Raw genomic sequence first — 20,918 nt, 5'->3', positions numbered from 1 at the left:
GTGCCCGCTTAGCTCTTGATCAGCCACTAGCGAACGATGCTAGCGCTTCTCCTTCCCCAACAGTCGCATCGCCGCAAGCAATTACTGTTGCTCCCTCGCCAGACTGGCCACGCATTATTCAAAACGAACCACATCGCTGACGACACCGATAAGGGGCAGATCATCTAGCAAGCAATTAGGATTAGCGACATCACGATCGTCATCGTCATCGCGGAAGATGGATGTATGCACACTCCGGATACTTCCCACAACCCTGTGGTTGTGGCAGCACCGTTCGCAGTTGTGATTGAAACGAATCACGAGGCGATTCAGACTCTCAGTTTCGATCTCGACGCTGAACGGGTCAGTTGATTCCGATACCGTGGCCGGGCAGCACCAACGCGACGTGCGTCGTCGTGGTTGTTGATGTTGGACAAATAGTGTGTTCATTCAACCCCGCATGTGAACGATCGTGCCCGTGTACGTGCGTGCGTGTGATTGTGATTGTGATTAAAGTACAAACAAATCCGATCAATAAATGCCAAGGAGCGCGATGATCGGATCGAAGCCATTGCCCGCGATGAACATGAGTGTGAGAAATCGTGTAATGATGCTGTTGCCACTGCTGCTGTTACTGCTGTTGAGTTCGCTGTCGTGCCTGGCCGCTGGCCAGGAACAAGTGAAAACCCCGGCCCAGGATGGGATCTTGGATCGGATCGCCACCGTTCTACCGACGCTGCCAGCCAACAACTGTCGCCGGGATGTTGCGCGAACCGTCGAGGCGGCACGTGCCCGCACCGATTGGGCAATGGCCAGTGAGTGCTACGTGACGTTTGCTTCAGATAGTCCGTTGTTTTTCACGTTCCAGTCACTGCACCTATCAGCTGTTTCGGGTGGATGGGTACTTTAGGGGGAGGGGGTTCCGAAATTCGATTTCAAAAACGCGGCTCGCGACTCAAAGGGCTAGCTCGCATCATACTTTTGCAGTATGGCCCTTCACCACGTCCACGATGGTTTCGTCCAGCGGAAGCCATTATGTTTAATCATGTGGGTTAGCCCTTCAACCCTCAGAAGCTCACACAAAGCCCTCTCTAACGATGGGAGGTTGGATTGATGAAAGTTGTAGGCCAAGCGACTAAGCGGCATCGCCATCGATTCACGAAACCTTGAGGCTTCGCATTTAGCAGATTAATTAACTATTCGGGCCACCCGCAGAGAGGTTGACCGCTGCGCAGATTCGAGTGGTTCCGTGAGGATGGAGAAATGAATTTATTTTCCACCTCATGAGCCACCCAGAAAGACAGATAAATATCTACATTTTGAAACAAACCTTCACTAAACACAACCCCTGACAGTGGTAGAAGGTTGCGATCAGTGTGTGAGCGGTTCTAGCGAGCAAACTAGAATCCCACGAGAACCTAATAACCTCCACATTCGACTCGCTTTACTCGCGTTGCAAAACCAGTTCGTGAGGGGTTTGCGCTGACCGGCGGCCGCAGGACTCATAATTACATAAAACCGCGCATGACCACGTCCTCCGCGTGGGTCGCAAATCTTGTAGGTCACCAGCGACGCCGCCGCCCAAACGAATCAGATAATACGATCGCCAATAAAATGATTATCATACCACGCGCCAAACGTTACATTATCTAACGCGCTACAGCGGACACACACGTGCCGGAGTGACCAACCTCCCGAACACCGGGCAAGGCCAGCTGTGATCGGTCGAACGCGGCGAAAGCACTTTTCTTGGTCACGGTTGCACTGCGATCACGGCGAGGCTGGCGACCGGTGGTGATCATATTTTATCGGACCGGCGGTACCAATCGGTGGCGCACTGTTCGCGCGTCGGTCATCGATCGTGCCGCGCTCGGTGGCGTTGCTGACGCCAGCAACACTCTGAACCAACATTGCCCCCCACCGAAGCGGTTGAAGAAAAACCCTTTCGTCACTTACACACACACACACTTGAATCGCGGTTGCTACTTGCTAGTCCGGAGGCTGCGTATTGGAGTGCACACCGATACGGAAGCTTGTTAGCACGTGGAGATGCCATTACATCTGGAGTGTTGCCTGTAGTGCCATTATAATCTGCAATGGAGCACACTTACCATGAATCGGCCAGATATTGGTGTGCTTGAGAGCGGTGCAGAGCGTGGCGAATGCAGGCGTTACGGTTGGGGTTACCAAGAGAGAGAGAGAGAGACCGCGGCACCTTACACACCGGTCGAACTTGACCTCCTGCTCATGGGGAGAGGGAGCGCGAGTGCGTGTGTGGCACAAGTATCGACTAGTATGCGACGGATTTGTACGCAAACGCTTGCACGCAATGGCCCCCCTGTTTGGCGGGAGCATGTTTTGGGGGCCGGGTGGTTTATGATTTTATCTTTAAAACACAATTTTCCGATAAGATTTTCCTGTTAGTACATGAGGTGTATTGTTTGAGTTAAAAGATAATGAAACACTAGAGGAAAAGGGAATGCCGTTTAATCAAAATCGAGAGAAATCTCAAACGTCCTACGATATGAGCATTGATGAAAAAACATGATTTTCAGAAATTGGTTTTAATGTTTACATACATGATTATTACCAACAACCGAGCGGCGTTGCTTCAAAAGACTCTCTCATTGCTCTTGGTCGAGCGCTATCGGCTTCTAGTTTGTTAGTTCAGCAATTACGGAATCAATGTCGATACCGCCGTTCAATCTTCTTGGCACACATGAGTAGCAACGTATCTACTCATGTTGACGATGGTTTCGATGAGTCACCACGTTCACATCGAAGTCATCATTTTAAATAAAACCTTTATGAAATCAATAATTCTTCGTCGATTTTCGCTTGTTTAAACAAACACGAACACTCCTGTTAGGTTTCTCCACTTTACTGACTGTTCACACTCTTTTTCAAACTCAATGAACACTTGATCGGTATCATGTACGGTTCGCCTACCAAAAACGTGTCAAGCAAAAGTGACATTAGACCAAATGTTTAGAAAATCATATTTAATTATGTGTAGAAAATCATATTAAATATTAAACCCAATCCTTTTATCGCAATATTCACAAGAAACCCAATTAACAGCTTAGCGATGACAGATTCGAAATTAAACAAATCGTTAAAGGTCCAGCTAATGTGAACGTCGATAACATTTTTTTAACAAAAAAATATGGGAAGAACGGATATACCAGTTGAGCGGTGAACATACAACATAACAAACTGCGTCTAGTGAGATCTGCTCCAAATTCGGTAAAATCTGCTTGTCATATTCAAAACTCTCATGTACATTGGGATATCAATAGAGTAACAAAAAACCGGGACAGACATGTGTGTTTTTGAATCATTTTTTTCCCATTTCTTCCATGACCCGTCAATTGCTGGTCATCTGAATAAATATGTAGATAAAAAAGGTTATGGCTCTTCAAAGGTTGAAGTGATGCCAATCCTCTTGACGCCGAATTTGCATATTCATGAAACCAACCAACCAGCTTGCAAGTGGCATCATTCCGATTGTTTAAATTCCCACTTTTTTCCGGTTTTTTACGTCCTCCATTGCTGAAGCATGCTCAAGACACGAAATAATTCCTTTCAAACTATTTGCCCTCAAATGGGATTCTTTTACCGCGTGCCTGATGATGATCTACATTTTACACTCCACTCGTCTAGTGTTTGACGCCTCGGCGAAGTTCCCTGTGGCGGTCGAGTATGGCTCCGTGTATCAGCTGGGCAGCTACGACGAGTGTCTCGCCAGCCCCGACGACGCTGCTGAGTCATCCCCCGTTACGGCTCAGTACTGTTTGACGCACGTTCAGCTTCCCGGCTACCGTGTGCGATCAATAGCAACACGTCATCAATCTTCACCCGCCAACGGAACGACCCTGGTGCACTGGGGTCTGTGCGTGCCAGCAACCTGCACCGCCACCGACATCCAGCAACTGTTGCAGAAGAGTACCGGCTACGATGTCATCTCATCGCCCCGAAGCACTTGCCAGACAACGATAATCGAGCAGCCCTACAGTACCGGCCAGGTAGTGTGTGCGTTTGTACTGCTCCTGTTCGTGGCGATGGTCACGTTCAGCACGTGCTACAACTACGGCAGCTTCACGGCCGGTCCGAATGCAGAGAAACCACCATCGACCGTCATCACCATCATGCGGACCTTCTCGGTGTTCGAGAACCTGCGGAAGTTGGTGCAGGGTTCCAAGGACGATCATGGGCTGGGCTGTATCAACGGCATCAAAGCCTGCTCCATGATCTTCATTCTCGGTGGACACGCGTTACTGTTTATGGCCGGTGGTCCACTGCTCAACACCGGTTTCTTCCACGAGCAGCAACGGCAGGTTCAGAATGCGATCTTCCTCAATTCACCCCTGCTCGTCGACACCTTCCTGCTGCTGAGTGGTTTTCTCTTCGCCCGGTTGCTGCTCATCGAACTCGATAAACGCAAGGGTGCCATCAACTTTGGAATGCTCTACCTGTTCCGCTACATACGACTTACTCCAGCCTATCTTGCCATTATCACCATCTACGCAACGTGGCTGCCCCGGTTAGGGGATGGTCCGCTATGGCCGGCACGCATGGCGTTGGAGCAGCAACGCTGCCAGGATAGTTGGTGGCGCAATCTACTCTACATCAACAACTATGTCGGTACGGACAGTATGTGTATGTTTCAGTCCTGGTATCTTGCCGCCGATACGCAGCTCTTCATCCTGGCTCCGCTCATACTCTACCCGATGTGGCGGTATGGACAACGCATTGCCCTATGGCTCATCGGGAGTCTCATTGGCGTCTCCATCGTGATTCCGTTCTGCGTAACCTACTTTAGTCAGCTCGATCCAACTTTCATGATCTTCGCGGAGTACGTACCCCGATCGCTACCCTGTCCCGGGGATGTTGTTCTCACCTGTACCTCTTTCTCATTGCAGTGAAGTCCAAGACCTTCAACGGAACCATTACTTTGCCAACGTCTATGGCAGTACGCACATGCGTGCCACGGCTTATCTGTTCGGTCTGCTGGTCGGCTACCTAGTGCACTGGATGCAGCTCAATAAGTAAGTCCAACTATTCACCGGACACACACCGACAGGATAATCAAAATTGGTCCTTTGGCTTCGTCCAGCATTCATATTAAGCGAAGGAGGCTGGCGCTTTACTGGATCATCTCCACCATCTGCGGCTGCAGTGCCATGCTGTCGGTGACAGCGTTCTACAATGGGCTCGGGACGGAGAACTATCTCTACAACGCACTGTACGCCGCTCTCCATCGGTTCGGTTGGAGCCTTTCCAATGGATGGTTGGTGCTAGCGTGCGTCACCGGACATGGCCGGATGTTGAAGCGGTTCCTTTGTTGGCGTGCCTTCGTACCGATCAGCCGGCTTACCTACTGTGCGTACCTCGTGAATGGACTCGTGGAGCTGTACCTAGCTGCAGCACGCCGCACACCACTCTATGCCAGCATTGCCTCACTGGTAAGTTTTGTATACCTTGTAGTTGTGGACTTTTCAGGCGAACTAAAGTGTTTCGCATCAATTTTACTATACAGACTGCTGAGGCACTGTCTCACATTATACTCACCTTCCTGTTGGCGCTTGTGCTCTGTCTAATGTTTGAATCACCGATCCACGGGCTGGAGAAGATTCTTTTGCGCCGCTTTCGACCTGCCAGTAGACGTGAGAGCGACAGCAGCAGCACCAACAACACACAGAGCACCACCGGGGAGGCGTAGGGCTTCGTTTGGACACCTGTACGGTTCCAAGTCCATGCTGTACATAAGTATTTTAGCATTCAGTTTCGTGTAAGGGATTATGAGAATAAAGCATTGTTTTATGTACATTCTAAGCTCTACTCCTAATGTTTACCAGCTTTACGTAGTTCGGCGGCAGACATCAAATCGAAATAAGCGTCCTATTCCTTTGGATTTCTAAGCTCAACCATTAGTTGATCCTCTCTAGGTCGCTGCCAAGCTAAGGCTCCCGCTTCGGTTACTTGCACCCATGGGGCGGAGCTAATTCGCATTCGCAACCAACCCACCCCACCCAGGACAAGGATACAACTTATGTTCACCTTCAGCCCTCCAACATCCCGTTTTTCACCGACATCACTCCGTTCCGATCGGAGGTGATACCGACAGCCACCACTCTTTCCAATGCATAAGTTATGCGCCCAACGGGAGGAAACCATAAGAAAGCAAACAAAATCCCCCTTCCCCCGGGTTTTCCCGGGCGCCGGTTCGGCCACCAACATGTGCTCCTGCTGGCAGTAGGTTGGGTAAGATTTATAAGGGATTAAATTTTATCTTTCACTCCACGCCACCATGTCCGGAACCTTGTCGGAAGTAGCAAGAGCGAACTCCGACCGTACTCCGACCGATTGACCGACTGTAAACCGGGACCGGGAGGGCAGACCGAGCCGGCCCAGAATGATGGATGGCCACCGGGAGTTGCAGTTGCTAAGCTATTTGTAGATTCACTCCGTCCGAAGACTACTCTTCCATTGCAGGTGATCGGACCGGAATGGAGGAATGGAATTGTTTGTCCAGCATCGTAACACTGTGGTTGTGTCATTGTGCGTGGAAGTGCATACACATCACAACGAGCTGTGAGAATCGATAGGACATTCCACCTGCTCGACATACACACACACACACACACTCCGGAATAGACATGTTGACTGGTACGCAGCATAACCGACGTTGGCGACACGGCGACGTGCCAGAGGCACCGGCATGCTGCGACGTGCGATGCGATTCATTCACACCAAGGCCCCCGCCACCACCAAGCACCACAAATCCACGCCAACCGACTGCTAAACGACAATGAAATGGAAAGTCGACCAATTAATTACTCCCATAAATCATGGCCCAACGACAATGACGAATAATTACCGGGCAATATGTCGATGAGTTATGTAGGCTGAGGTTTTGGAAGCCCTCTCTCCCTCCCTTTCCCCTCTTCCGTGGATTGCTGACGAACTTAAATGATGCTATTGTGTTGAGCATCGGGTGTAAAATGCGACCCTAATCCACTTCGCAATCCAAAATGCAGCTTTAGATGTCGTTCGTGAAGATAAGAGGGAGGTATTTCTGATACCATCGCAGCAACCTACAAAACGGCGAAACTCATCCGGTAGCATACCGTTACAACAAGTCAAAATGTCTAGAACATATAGGCATGAAGTTTCTGGAACTTTTCAATCAACCAAGAGTGCATGATCTGCAGCATACGTGGGATTAGGGAGCGAGCGGCTCGTAAATTCCCCGAAAAGCCGATTGTTTCGTCTCGATAAGCTATCGTCTATTCGTTTCGCTTCCCCTTCCCACCCGAAAAAAAAACATGGTTATCTCTATCGCGCCCGCCATCCGTTAATGGTTGTCGTTAACTTGCAGGGCCCCCTTTCGACGGTTGCTAACGGGGGCCGATAATCCGTTGGCGGAGTGAAGCTGATAACGGGAGCCCCAAGAATTATGCAACCCCTCCGCAACGATGCTGCAGACCCAACCCTGGATAACCATCGATAACGGTCCCGCGTAAGCATCGTGTTCAATCGTGATCCCGGCGTGCAATTTGGGACAATCATAACGCCGATATTCCAGCCGATCACGTCAATTCCGTTTAACTACCGATAGCGCAGCCGGTATATAAACGAAGTGCATGTACGCCTAGAGCACAGTAAGTAGGTGAAACCAACCGTTTTGGGTCAACTCACTGGCTAGCGAGCAAACTTCTCAAGATGCGCGTTCTACTTGTACTGCCCTTCCTGGTGGCTCTAGTGGCTGGTGCTACGCTGGATTTTAATCACTACTGGAACGCCAATGAGGTAAGTAACGAAACTATTGCGCCACGGATGTCGACTTCCAAGGAATTGAATTCATCACTGGAACCATCCTGATCCTTCCAGATCGATGCATACCTGGACGAGCTAGCAACCGAATTCCCGACGCTGGCGAGCACCGTTAACGTCGGTACTAGCAGCGAGGGTCGCCGTATTCGGGGTCTGCGCGTCAGCAAGGACAACAACAATAACCGTCCCCTGGTCATCGTCGAAGGTGGACTGAGGGCCCGCGAGTGGATCTCGCCCATGTCGATCAACTACATGATGCACGAGATCGTCGAACACTACTACGAGTTCGAGACGATCCTGGATAACGTGAACTTCCTCTTTGTGCCGCTGGTCAATCCGGACGGTTACGAATTCTCGCGCAGCGCAGGTAACCGTCTCTGGCTGAAGTCACGCAGCGTCAACGGTAATGGTTGCTTCGGTGTCGATCTCAACCGCAACTTCGGTCACCTGTGGAATACTGTCGGTGGAAGTAATGATGTAAGTGTCAACCACCATATCACCTACGGAATGTCTCGTATTGACCTGTTGCATCTTCTCTAAACCCCTCTGCAGCCCTGCTCTGACTCGTTCGTCGGTACGGCGGCATTCTCGGCACCCGAAACGGCGGCCCTACGCGATCTGATCCAAGCCAACGCCGCCAATCTGGCCCTCTACCTAAGCATTCAATCGGCGGACCAGATGGTCCTCTATCCTTTCTCCCATAGCGCCACCACCAATCCGGCTAACGTGGGCCAGCTACGCAGCCTTGCCAACGACGTAGCCCGAACGCTCATCAACCAAAATGGACGAATCTTTACGTCCGGCGGTGCCGGACTGCTGCAGCCGGCCGCTTCCGGTAGCAGCATCGACTTCGTGGCCGGTACCATCCAGCCACAGCTCGTCTTCACGATCGAAACGGGTGGCGCTGGCAGCTACGGCTATGACGTACCCGAGTCACAGATGGCGGAGATACTCAGCGAGACGACCTACGGCTTCCTGACGCTGGCCGAGTACGTTGCCCGGAACTAAGCATGCTGATGTTGGAAACGAGATGGAATAGACGTGAACGCAAAAGCTTATTTCTTCTGCAAAAACCAATTGTTCATTCGGCGACGCTACTTTGAAAGAAACAAACATCCAAACAAACGAAATCGATCCTAGGCTAGAGGAGAGGCTACGATGTATCGGCCGATTTTGATGGCCACCTCGGCCTGGGGTGTGGATCGAATTTCCCACGAGTAAAATAAAAATAAATTATCAATACATTCAGAATCGGCACCGGACGGCGTGGTGGCGATGTATCCGGGAATCGTTTTCCAAACGACTCTCGCTAGACTACTACTTCAAAGATCCGTAACCGAACCGGCAAAATTGCGGCACACGAGGTTGGGAAACTGCCCCGACTCCAGAACATTACCTCAGTCGAAGGGATGATTCCTGTTGTGCCACTGAATAGATTTAGAGACTTTTCTTTCCTTGCTGCTGCTGGTGCTGCGAAACTTTAAAGTGCTCCCAGTAATGTTTGCTGTTAGTTTCCGTTGAAAACGCGTCTGCATCTCGCCATTTCTCGCGTTCCGGGCCGTTCCACTTTTTCTATTGACCAACTTTTCCATTCGAGGGATGCCCCCAAAGATGGCTCGCAATCGTTCACGGGGACAATGGGAGCGCGTAAACAAGCCTCAAGGTTGGTTCTGGGCATGCAACCTCGGAAAATGTAGGAAAAAAACATCATAAAACATCACGAAACCCCCCGAGCCGCTCTACCTTCCGAATGAGGCTGATGGGTTTAGGGGTTGTGCAGAGCAGCCCTCTTCCCTGTCTCTTTTGTGTCTTATCCTTGTGAAAACATCCTTTCTCACACATATACACGCGTGGTCGTGTAAAGAGTAGGAGATGAATACTAGAGAAGCACGCTCGATGTCGAATGTGTCAGATATGTTATGGAGTTAGTCAGTAAATGGGGGAAAACCCCGACGGAACCGGAGATCAAAGATGAAGCTGAAGGGTTGCTTGCCAGTGCGCAAGGTATTCCGGTAGTAAGGACGAACACAGGGATGCCAAACGGACTTTGCAAATCTCAGTCACCTCAATGGAGAAACCGCAAATGCTAAATTAACCTTCATCCAAACACTACGCTCCACGGTTGATGAACTCCAAGTTCATTGTACTTTAAATTAAACGTTTATAAAAAAAAACACAAAATGATTTTGCACATTTCCTTAGCATCGATTGGCAACACTGGAAAGCGCCTGCTACATCATACCCTCCATCCTTAGTGCACCATCACCAATGCCTACTCCTGAAAGCGAGCTCTTGGGATTGGGGCTTTCATCGCTCATACGTCTACCAACGGTCCCACCAATTGGTATCTCTTTATAAGCCAAAGGGGGTGCTCCTAATGCTGTGTGTGTAACAATCTGATGCTAGGATATGGGGTACACACGAACACCGTCACCACTGACTCCCACTTCACGTCGGAGATATAGAAGGGAATCCCTTTTTAAGGGCGTTGGTGGTTTGAAAACGCTTCACATCCTTCTCCTCCGCTGCGACATAAGCATTGGAGCGAGGGCATATTCATGCTAATCCGTTATGCATCCGTCGACCAAATGCGGAGCAGGGCAGAGAAAACGGTGTCGGACCGGAAGGTGTTTGGGGAATATGTTTTTCCGTCTCAATTGATGCAAATTGAATGGATGCTTATGAATATGGGGAACCCGGCATAGGGGTCGGCTGGTACGTGCGAATATAGCCGGTGTCCCTTTGGTGTGGCAGGAGACATGCCAAGGGATACCGATGATTAGCCAGTGCACGTGGGCGTGTGTGCGCGAATTATTTTCGTTTTGTAAATCCATCAATTTGGGAAGTGAGAAATTTAGAAAACATTATTTTAGGATTAATACGAAAGATGAAAAGCAGGAAATTTAGAGCGAAAACTGACAACCAATAGGTTATCTTCTTTATAGTCCTTTGCGGAAATGGAAATAAATTAAAACAAAAAAAAAACCCAAAACCACCCAGCGATCGGATCTAACTTTCGATTGTCTCATAAATATTAATGACACCGAGCACACCCAGCTACCGATTGTCGTCATCACCGTTGGTTGAAGAACTTTTTACTTACGCTCCATGCCACACTCCGACAATCCGGGTGGCCAAAGCACTTGGAAAAAGCGGAAAAAGGCAAAACCACGGCCACGGCACGGCACGACTGTGGTTGAATAATTGATGAAAATTTATCGTGAAATTCAATATCGAACATTATCGAGTCTATTACTTTGGCCTCCGTGTGCGAACAGGGGAACGGGGACGGGGTGGCAGATTGCTTGATTTACTCCCCTCCCTTGGCCTGGGACACTACCAGTACCGCAGAGGGGGCAACTTTTACACGAGCGCCTCCGATCCCGCGATCTCACAGATATAGTAGAGCGTAACCCCCGTGGGCGAAGGGAAATGCATGTTGGGAACAGACTTTTCCCAACTATCCACTACCAGTTCCCTCGCTGCTCACCTGCATCCCTTCCCGCCCCCTTCGTAAGGCTGGAGTTTGTGGCACTTTTATTTATTGTTTTGCTGGCGATGGCGACTTCTGCTCTTCTCTTCTCTGCTCTGCTCTCTATATCGGAGCATGCCAATGACAACAACAATCTGAGCGAAACTGGGCTGTGCCAGGACCGACACAAAAGACCATCGGGCACAATGGGCTGGTTAGGCCCCGGTTGGTCAACCAAGGCAGCAATCCAGGAGGGGTTCTGGTTTGGGGGAACCATTTTTCGTGAAAAGTTTTCCACCTCCCTCCATTCCGTTCCATCTACCGTGGATCCCGGGGAATACTTAGAGGAACCGAAGCGAAAGTTGCGCTCCTCTATCTTTCTCTCCCATGGACGCCACGATACCGGGCAGGCCTCTGTTTGCGATGGAAATATGGCAGACACACCGGGATAGAAAACAATTACGTGATAATAAAAATTTATATTTGCATTGTCCCGTTGTCGTCCTGGAGCTCCTGGAGCGTAAGGAGGAAGGGAGAGCGAGAGAAAGAGAAAGAGAGAGTAGCGACCATCACCACCGGGAAAATCATCTTGCCATTCTTCGCACCAAAACTTTCTACTTTTACCCGCCAGCCCAGTTCTTTGTGTGACCGATCATCAACACTCGGCCGTGTCCCTTTTTGGGGGGCTGGAAAAGCCTCCTTGCACTGGAAAAATCCGTACCGTTCAGACAGCTTGTATAGCAATCGGCACAACCTACTCGAGCAAATCTTGGAGGTTGGATTCCTTGCTTCATAATCCACCATTTTTTTAGCAGCTGCCAACCGCATGACTAACGACCGATATTGTTTATGATTGGTGGTACTCCACTCCTTCTCCCTTTTGGCCACGGTACATAAACATTACTGCTTTGCTTCATCGCCACCACCTCCAAACCGGTGGCCGCGGATACTTAACAATAACGCTTTTCCCGGCGTCAATGCAGCTGGGCTAATAATTTTCTCGCTTGCAATGCATTATTACAAACGGCGGTACAACACGTCTAAAACGCCTTTCGCGAATATTAATGTCCACTTGGAACCCAACTATCCCCGCGGGCCGGCGGATCGTGCTTCCGGTCGTACACGATAAGCACCTTACAGCGTCGCGAAACGTCCACCAGCGCGTGAACGTTATCGCTTCAATCGACGCTGGCAATCCCCGACCCGGAAGGGCTGGGATCCTGGAGCCCGGTGCAGCGAAAGGCCGCCACGTTGGCCACGAAAAATCCGTGAAGCCTTGCCTCTCCACCCGAAGAAGTGACCAGGGGCCAGAAAATGAAGTGCAAACAGGCCAGTCACAGGCCAGTTTACGAGGTTCCCTCCCTATTAAAATGTCATTAGCATGCAGCGCCTAGCGGCCGCGCGTAAAAGTATCGGGCGAACGGTCCGAAGTGGCCGTCGCGTGCAGTAGCGATACTTGCGGAACGTTGCCCGTTACTCGTTTGGATGGTAGATAAGGCAGCAAGCTACGCGCGTGCACTCCAAAGGTGTTAAACGGTTTGTCGAGCCCAATGTTTGTACGCGCACCGTTCCAAGATATCGGGAACGGTGTGGCGCTACGCTGCGTACAGCGACCCGTCCCTCGGGGGGCCTATCAATGGTTGGGGCTCATCAATAATGAGTGCGGACATGCGGCATGTTTGAGCGATAAATATGTTGCTTCCGTATCGGTCGTTTACGTCTTTTAATTTTTAAACAACCCGGTTTATGCTGGTGGTTTCTGCTGCTGCTGCTGCTCCTGCTGGTGGTCATCGAACTGATTTGATTAATTACTGGCTTTCAGCGCCTATAATCGATCGACTACTTAACGATCCGATTTCTTTATATTTACATTTTATTTTAATTTTATGACACTGCTTATGGAAACAGCGATCATAAATCAAGAGGAACTAAACCCGAGCTAGGTTCATAAAAGATGATTTATCTTGGAGTGTATTATACAAATGAGCAAATGATTATTTTGTGAGATTTTAGTGTTGACTGCATATGCTTAAGAGGTTAGAAAGTCAATTTCAAAGATTTCTCCGGTGATGTATCGGTTAGGTTTAATTGTTGGTAACGTTTAATTGAACCTGTTAAGTCTTCTTTCGGTAGCAATATATTCCTGGTACCTTTATACTTCAGTAAACTACAATATTTGAAAAACTAAATACTGCAGAATATTGTCATGGTAAATTATTATACAGTACTGCCAAGGCAGCGATTTTTTTGCTAAAAAGCTCACACGCTTTGTAGGGCATTCAGGGTAGAATGACTGTAAATTGTTAAATATTAACTTTATAGTTTTTAAATCATTGAAAAAAATAACACGGACAAAACACAAAAAATACAAAACGATCGAAGGAGCATTCGTAGAAACTCGAACTGATGAAATAGGAAAAATCGCATTAATTTAATTTTGAGTTTCTCTAAGTAAATATGGTGAATCTTTGGTTTAGGTTCGGTTCAAAATTGCTACAAAATTAGACTTTAATTTTAAAAAAATATGAAGATAATGTCTCAAAAATGGTAGCAAATAAGGATATCCGAGCCTAGAGTGTCTGTTATATAAAACAATAATAAAGTAGTGGCATCCTGCAGAAAATCATGCCAGCATTCAGGCAAAGTGAATTATTAAGTTTAACAATTGGTTAGTTGTATTCGCATTTTGCAATTCATTCTACTTCATTTTACTTTGTAGTATCCAGTGCTATTTGCTTGTTGTGTTTACTAATGCGATTAGTTGCACTGTTCGCCTTCAATCGTTCTCGTTAATCTACCAGAGCGAACAAAAACCAAGCGATAACCATTCATAACAGCGCATCCAAGGGTTCTTCTTAACTATATTAACTAACGGCGTAGCGTCCGATATTTACGTTAAGTCCGCAATGGCCACTCCAGCTGTCGAATGATCGAATGGTAGCGCCTCGGTGCGACCGATAAGAGGTTCCGCAATCAACAGCAATCAACATCAACAGATAACGACGATTGGTCCGTTTGGTTCCGTTTTATTGCTTCAATGAAATCCGCTACCAAACGCGTCACCTCCGACAACACAGATGACGGCAACGATGATGACAAACGTGCGAGAGGACAAGGCGTAGGATAGCTTACGGCACCGTCAACGTACCGGCATGTTGACCGAAGACCTTAAACAACTCGAACGTATCGGCCGTCACCTTTGGCAGCTCGGAAGCCGGCAGATCGAATCCTTCCAGACCACCACCGGTCAGCTCGAGCGTATACGCAAACGGTACACCGAGGCTGTGTGCGTAATCATCCGTAGCACCCGAGGCCGTGTACAGTATGTCGGCCGAATTGCCGACCTCGTACGTGGGACCACCGGCCGCCACCAGCGCGTCACGGGCCTGCTCGCCCAGCCGCTGCAAATCGGCCGCATTATCCGAATGGATAAAGTCATAACCCCAGGGCCACAGGATAAGCTCACCGTACGTGTGCACCGCCAGATAGACGCGGATGGCGCTCTTGTACTGATCCATCAGTGCCACCATGGTTTGCGTTTCCTTCTCGGACTCAGCCGCCTTCCCGGCATAGTTATTTGTACACTCGCTGCTCGTCCACTGCCACTGATAGGCAAAGTTGCGGTTCAAGTCCACCCCGTAGCACAGAATCGAAACTTGTGAGCGATTTTTACGCCACAATCGGTTCTCCCGGTGCGTGTACGAATAGCCATCCGGGTTGAGTACGGGTATGATGACGTAATCGGCGTTCGTCAGCTGGGCCGCATACTGGTCCGAGTGTTCCACGAACTCGTGGATCATGTACATCACCGACATCACACCGGCCCATTCTCTGCAAAACAATGGTACAAACAGGACGCATTAGCTATCTCATCGGATCTCAGACAGACTTCAACTTCAATAATACCTGGCATGGATGCCACCATCGATGAAGACAATTGGTCGGCTTTGATCGATCACCCCGTTCGTCGAGATAGTGATAGCCTTGATTGGACGGCCCTCGTGCGTCGTACCAACCTCGGATACGCGCACCAGGCCCGTATACGCCGCCGCCAGTTCGTCCAGATAATCGTAAATTTCCTCCAGCGGCCAGAAGTGGTCAAAGTCGATCGTGGCCCGCGAATTCGAATCCCGCCGGACCCGGCGCAGATACTCCGCATTGCGACGCTTTTCCTTCGTCAGTAGTCTGCAAAAGGAGATTAGCGTACCGGTTATCTGTCTAGCATTCAAGGACTGGATGGGTAAGGTCCCCGGACTTACTCCTGTACATCCTCAACCACCAGCTCGTAGTCAATGTCGTGCCGCTCCAGGAAGTTAACCACCGCCTTCCGGTCCGTTCTCGCCGTCATCATGCGCGACTCACGGTTCAGCTTCGGTGCATCCCAAAAGTCCACGTCCGCCTGCACCGGCCATCGCAGCAGCTCCGTCAGCTGCTCCTGCGTTTCCGGTCGCACGGTGTACAGCTCAAACCTGTCCGAAGCGGTCATTGACAGTTAGAACGGATATCCCACGCAAAAACACAAACTCACGCACGATAGGAATAGACGGACAGCGAGAGAGAGAGAACGATTAGCATACCCATGGTAAGAACCGGCTTTGGCGAAGGCCAAGGCCACCAGACAACAACAAACAACGGCGAGCGACTTCATTGCGACTCGAGGTGCGTGCGTGCTCCTCCGAACACGGTCAAACCGTAACTGCTTGGAAGCTTCCGATGAAGGCGCGAGCGGCTTTCGGCTACGTGAGCTTATCACCAACCGTATCACCTCTATCTCGGTCGTAGTCGTCGTCGTCGCATCCAACACATCCAACCGGACACATTCGTCATTCATCCGCGTTCCCAAACGCACACACAGTCCCGGCCGCAGTCGGCGTCCAGACCGGCAACGAGCTAGAGAGCTTCCAGTAACTCCCACAGCTTCCTGTAGAGCGTTCATGCAAACACAAAAAACCAAATCCACGGCAGTTCCGCACGAGCATCGCTAGCATACGAGCATAAACTTTATTGTTCCTTTATTCCAGTCCCGAGCATTACGCATTACGCGAATGATCCATCATCATCATCATCATCGTCTTCTGCTCTGGGTTCTACTTCTCACTGACGTCCTCCTGTGTGTCCTCATTGGCCGAGGAGGATGAGGCGTCGGCCTCATCGGTCACTGCTTTGGTATCCTTTACCTTGTTACCCTTGGTCGAATCGTACGGGCGGCCAACGGTCGTACTGCCGGCAAACTTACCAAACACCTTGAACATCTCGAACGCCTCGGCCGACACCTGGGCCAAACGGTCGGTCTCGAGCAGGAAGGCACTACCGGTGCGGCCACACGGCAGCTCCAGCGTGTACGTAAACTCGGCACCGAAACTACCGTACACGAAGTCAGCGCTGCCGGTCTGCGGGGTCAGCAGACTGCCGGCACTACCGACCTGGTACACCGTACCACGGACATTACGGGCAGCGCGCGCTGCCTGCTCACCGAGCATATGGAGAACGGCCGCGTTCGGAACCTGCACGTTATCGTAGCCGTACGGATAGAGGATGTACTCGCCACAAGCGTGCACCGTCAGGTACATCTTCATGCTGCGTGCGTACTGCGCCATCAACAGCATCAGCGCACGGGTCTCACTCTCCGAAGCTGGCGCGCTACCCGAGTAGCCCTCAGTGCAGGACTGTAAAATCGAGATCAAGAGTGATGCGTGAAAATTGCTCCTATCTATAATGTCAATCCCGCGCAACTTACGTTCGAGGTGTAGTGCCAGCGGAATGGGAAGTTGTGGCTAAGGTCAGCACCCGGGCAGATTGTTTTACCGGCGGAACGGTTCTTGCGCCACAGACGGTTCTGGAGAAATGTTAGAAGATGCAAGATATAGAATATGAATCAGTACAATGGCCGGAGCTGCGAGCGCCGAAAGACATACCATTTCGTGGGAATAAGCGTATCCGTCGGGGTTCGCAACCGGAACCACAACCCAATCGGTGTTCTTCAGCAGCTCCTGGTTCGCGTCGGAGTTAACGACCAGCTGGTGGATCAGGTGCATCACCGCCATATGGGAGGCCCACTCGCGTGCCTGCAGACCGGCATCGATCAGCACGACCGGGCGCTTCTGGTTGATGCGTCCCTTCGTCGAGATCGTGACCGCGTTGATCGGGCGGTTCAGCGTGGTCCTGCCAATCTCGACCAGCGTCACCAGCTTCGGGTAGGCCACGGACAGCTTCTCCAGGTAGTTGTTAATCTCGTCCAGCGTCCAGAAGTGGTTGAAGTCGATCGCACCGTTCGTTGGGCGAATGCGCTCCTGTTCCTTGCGCCAGGCCTTCTCAGCATCCAGCATCTCCTGTACGTTCTCCATCATCAGCTTGAACTCGATGTCCTCCTCCTTTAGCATCTGCTCGAAGCGACGGCGAACGCGCGGGCTAATCATGACCGTGACCGAGCGGTTCGGGGCTGCATGGCTCCAGAAGTCCAGCGTACCCTCGTTGTACCAGAAGTTCAGCTCATTCACATGGTCGGAGTCCTTCACGAGGAGCTCGTACAGTTTGTAGCTGCCCGGAAATGAAAGACGGAAAACGGATGAGAATGCCACCGTAAGCCGGATCACACACACACACAAACTCACTTCTCGTAGAACTGGGCATGCGACAAGCACGCGACTCCGAGGAATAGCAGCACTGGTAACAGCTTCATCATTACTGTTCAAACGATGAACTGACTGGCTGCTGGTCCGGGTGGCAGCATTATAAGCTGCGGCCAATGGCATCCAGATACCATCGGACCACCCATCTGGCGGTGCATATGCGAATCTGGCCGGCGCGCCACACCGCTAGACGGAGAACAAATTATGTTGATTGGTTATGGAGTCTGGGTCGGCGATAGTATCAGGAACTCCGGCCGAGTTCGGCGTGCCGTGATAGTGGAGAGCGATAAAAGCGCTCCCCAGAAAAACGGTCTCCTCCGGAACACGGCTCCCGCCGCGCGGTTCTGCTGATCGCCATCGCGCTATTTCGGTTGCTTGGATCGATAACTTTTAATTACAAAACAATAATAGAAACCAGTGGCACGTAGTGGGTAACGGGTTGCCGGTCATATCATGGACACGGTCATTTAATACACTTTGCTGACTCCGACACGTGCACATACACACTGTCACACACATTACGCATTGTTGGCCATGGTACGGAAGATCTCGAAGGTCTGGGTAGCGACGTTTTGGATCTCGCTAGCCGGTAGATCGAATCCGGTTGATCCACCACCGGTCAGCTCGAGCGTGTAGGCATAGCGTGCACCGATGACGCCGGCCGCGTAGTCATCGCTGCAACCGTTGGCAGTGTACAGAATCTCGGCACTGTTGCCGACGATGTAATCTGGACCACCGACGGCGGTGACGGCTGCCCGTGCCTGCTCACCGAGCGCAATATGGGCGGCCTGGTTCGTGACCGGTACGAACGGCCACGAGTGACCGTACGGGTACAGGATCATGTCACCGTACGTGTGAACCGCCAGGTAGAGCACGATGTCCGACTGATAACGCAGCATAACACGGTTCAGGGCCTGAGTTTCCAGCTCAGAGAAGGCGGACGTGCCGGCGTAACTATCGGAGCAGGCCTGTCAATGGAATGAAGTAGTAGAATAAAGTCGCGGCCATACGATGCATACGATGCATGCCTGATACTCACATTGCTCGAGAACACCCACATATAGTCCCAGTTCCGGTTTAGGTCGATACCGGTACAAAGCACGGTCGCGGGGAACCTGTTTTTGCGCCACATCCGGTTGCTGGTGTGCGAAAATTCATAACCATCCGGATTCGCCACCGGAACGATCACCCAATCCTTGGCCAGCAGGTCCGCGTAGTCGGTCGAGTGTTCGACCAGCTCGTGGATCAGGTAGACGACCGACATGACGCCGGCCCATTCGCGCGCATGAATACCACCGTCGATGAATACGATCGGTTTCGTCCCGGCCACTCCATTGTTGGTTGAGATCGTGATCGATTTGATGCGGCGACCCAGATGCGACGTACCGATCGTTTCCACCCTCACCAAGCTCGGATACTCGTAGGCTAGGGTCTCGAGATAGGTTTCGACCTCGTCGATGGTCCAGAAGTGCTCGAAGTCAACCGTCGCCCGACCGGAAGCCGCCTTCCGGCGACGATACTCCTGATCGTACTGACGCTCTGCTTCGATCGTGCTGCAATTCAGGTGAATAGAGGACAATGGATTAAGTACCAGCCAGCTAGTACGGTCCACAGGAGTGTCCAAAGAAAGCGCGTCCAAACTTACGCCTCAACATCTTCGATAGATCGCACGAAGGTGAACCCATTCATAGTCAGGAACCGCTCAAAGGCATCCTGCAGCATCGGGGCAATCATCACGCGCTTGCCAGCCCGATCCCAGAAGTCCACACCCTTCACCTCTTCCCATCGCTTCAGAACCGTGTGCTTCTCAATGCTATCCACCTGGATATCGTACACCTTGTAGCTGTGGAGCAAGCAGAACGAAATCCAACATATTAGCACTACGCCGATGATCACCGGAATCAGCACGATTGACACAACACTCACTTGCGGTAGGACACCTGCTCCGCCAGGCTTAGCGTAGCCAGGGCAGCGAGCAACACAAACGCGGCACCAGAGTACTTCATCTTGATCAAGCCGTAAGCCAGCATTACAGCCGACATCGGGAAGTAAGTCTCCAATTTATACCCTCCTAGGTCCACAATCTAGCCCCGTCAGCCTGTGACGTCTGGGAATTCATCAAAAATCCCACCAATTTGGGATTCGGTTGGATCCAGATTGTGGGAATCGCGTCGGTCATTGCTGATAGTACCACCGTCGCTACGATTAGATATTACCGCAAATCCTCCAACGCCGTGCGAACGCACGTCAGGTATTGTGTGTATTGTTTGATTCGCTCGTTTCATTCCCCGAATCTATATCACTCAAGCGCTCTGAACATATACAGCGGGTTATTATGGAGGTTTGTCGTAGGGAATGCTACGTTTTGTAATTAACAAAACATTGTTAACATTGGGTCATACAATTGGCGTCACTGCAGGAGCAGGTGTCATCACAACAGCCATTAGGTGGATTGTTTCCCACGCAGTCAATCAAAAGAAAGCCAGATCCGGTTGGAAGTGAAACACAGATCCCCGCACTGAGACTGATAGTAGCTTTTTGGAAGATTTTTAATTCCACTTCCTATCAAGATAGGTGTTCCAGATCGTTCAGATAACAACGTCTGCTATCGCCTTTACGTATCAGCATGTTTCATGTTGTGAACTATCCGAGGGAACATGGCCGGTCTGTATCGACTTCACCATCAGGCAATCTATAAAAACATTGACGATTGACGAGGGGTTTTTATCACCATTCCCGGTGTACCCAATGCGCTGCTACCGGCTGGTGCTAAGTTGAACTCCTCAAATAGTGACAACGGGTCTACTATGTATTAAAATCGATTGGAACAAACATCCAACATGATCCACTGTTTTCAAAAGAAAAACAACGGTTGGCTGTAAACAGAAGATGGCTTTAAATACTCTCACACGTACCAGCCGACACTTCACATCCCGATACTGGAGCAGTCTGTAGTACCAAATCCCGAAGGAAATTCCCATGCCTAAGCCTAATTACAATTA

General features: G+C 50.5%; 4 protein-coding genes across 4 annotated transcripts; 2 read left to right on the top strand and 2 right to left on the bottom strand.

Moving 5' to 3' along the window:
• Positions 1-350: 350 nt before the first annotated feature.
• Positions 351-5,806, top strand: LOC125953583 (nose resistant to fluoxetine protein 6-like). The gene is made up of 5 exons (XM_049683232.1): positions 351-794; positions 3,643-4,834; positions 4,902-5,027; positions 5,096-5,444; positions 5,519-5,806. Exons 1-5 carry the CDS (start codon positions 518-520, stop codon positions 5,699-5,701), a joined length of 2,127 nt encoding a protein of 708 aa, XP_049539189.1. The 5' UTR covers positions 351-517; the 3' UTR covers positions 5,702-5,806.
• A 1,898-nt stretch (positions 5,807-7,704) lies between these two features.
• LOC125955585 (carboxypeptidase B-like) lies at positions 7,705-8,823 on the top strand. Its single transcript, XM_049686723.1, has 3 exons — positions 7,705-7,791; positions 7,873-8,292; positions 8,368-8,823. Exons 1-3 carry the CDS (start codon positions 7,705-7,707, stop codon positions 8,821-8,823), a joined length of 963 nt encoding a protein of 320 aa, XP_049542680.1.
• A 5,131-nt stretch (positions 8,824-13,954) lies between these two features.
• On the bottom strand, positions 13,955-19,922 carry LOC125955584 (uncharacterized). The gene is made up of 11 exons (XM_049686722.1): positions 19,843-19,922; positions 19,562-19,759; positions 18,956-19,469; positions 18,439-18,884; positions 17,203-17,824; positions 17,025-17,123; positions 16,390-16,953; positions 15,865-16,208; positions 15,547-15,756; positions 15,194-15,472; positions 13,955-15,118 (listed from the first exon to the last, which is right to left on the bottom strand). The coding sequence occupies exons 1-11, from the start codon at positions 19,920-19,922 to the stop codon at positions 14,416-14,418; spliced, it is 4,059 nt and encodes a 1,352-aa protein (XP_049542679.1). The 3' UTR covers positions 13,955-14,415.
• LOC125958387 (carboxypeptidase B-like) lies at positions 16,375-17,969 on the bottom strand. Its single transcript, XM_049691682.1, has 4 exons — positions 17,899-17,969; positions 17,203-17,824; positions 17,025-17,123; positions 16,375-16,953 (listed from the first exon to the last, which is right to left on the bottom strand). The coding sequence occupies exons 1-4, from the start codon at positions 17,967-17,969 to the stop codon at positions 16,375-16,377; spliced, it is 1,371 nt and encodes a 456-aa protein (XP_049547639.1).
• Positions 19,923-20,918: the final 996 nt, after the last annotated feature.

The sequence above is a fragment of the Anopheles darlingi genome, chromosome 3, assembly GCF_943734745.1.
Source record: "Anopheles darlingi chromosome 3, idAnoDarlMG_H_01, whole genome shotgun sequence".
Classification (NCBI taxonomy): domain Eukaryota; kingdom Metazoa; phylum Arthropoda; class Insecta; order Diptera; family Culicidae; genus Anopheles; species Anopheles darlingi.
This window is presented reverse-complemented; position numbering and strand designations above follow the sequence as displayed.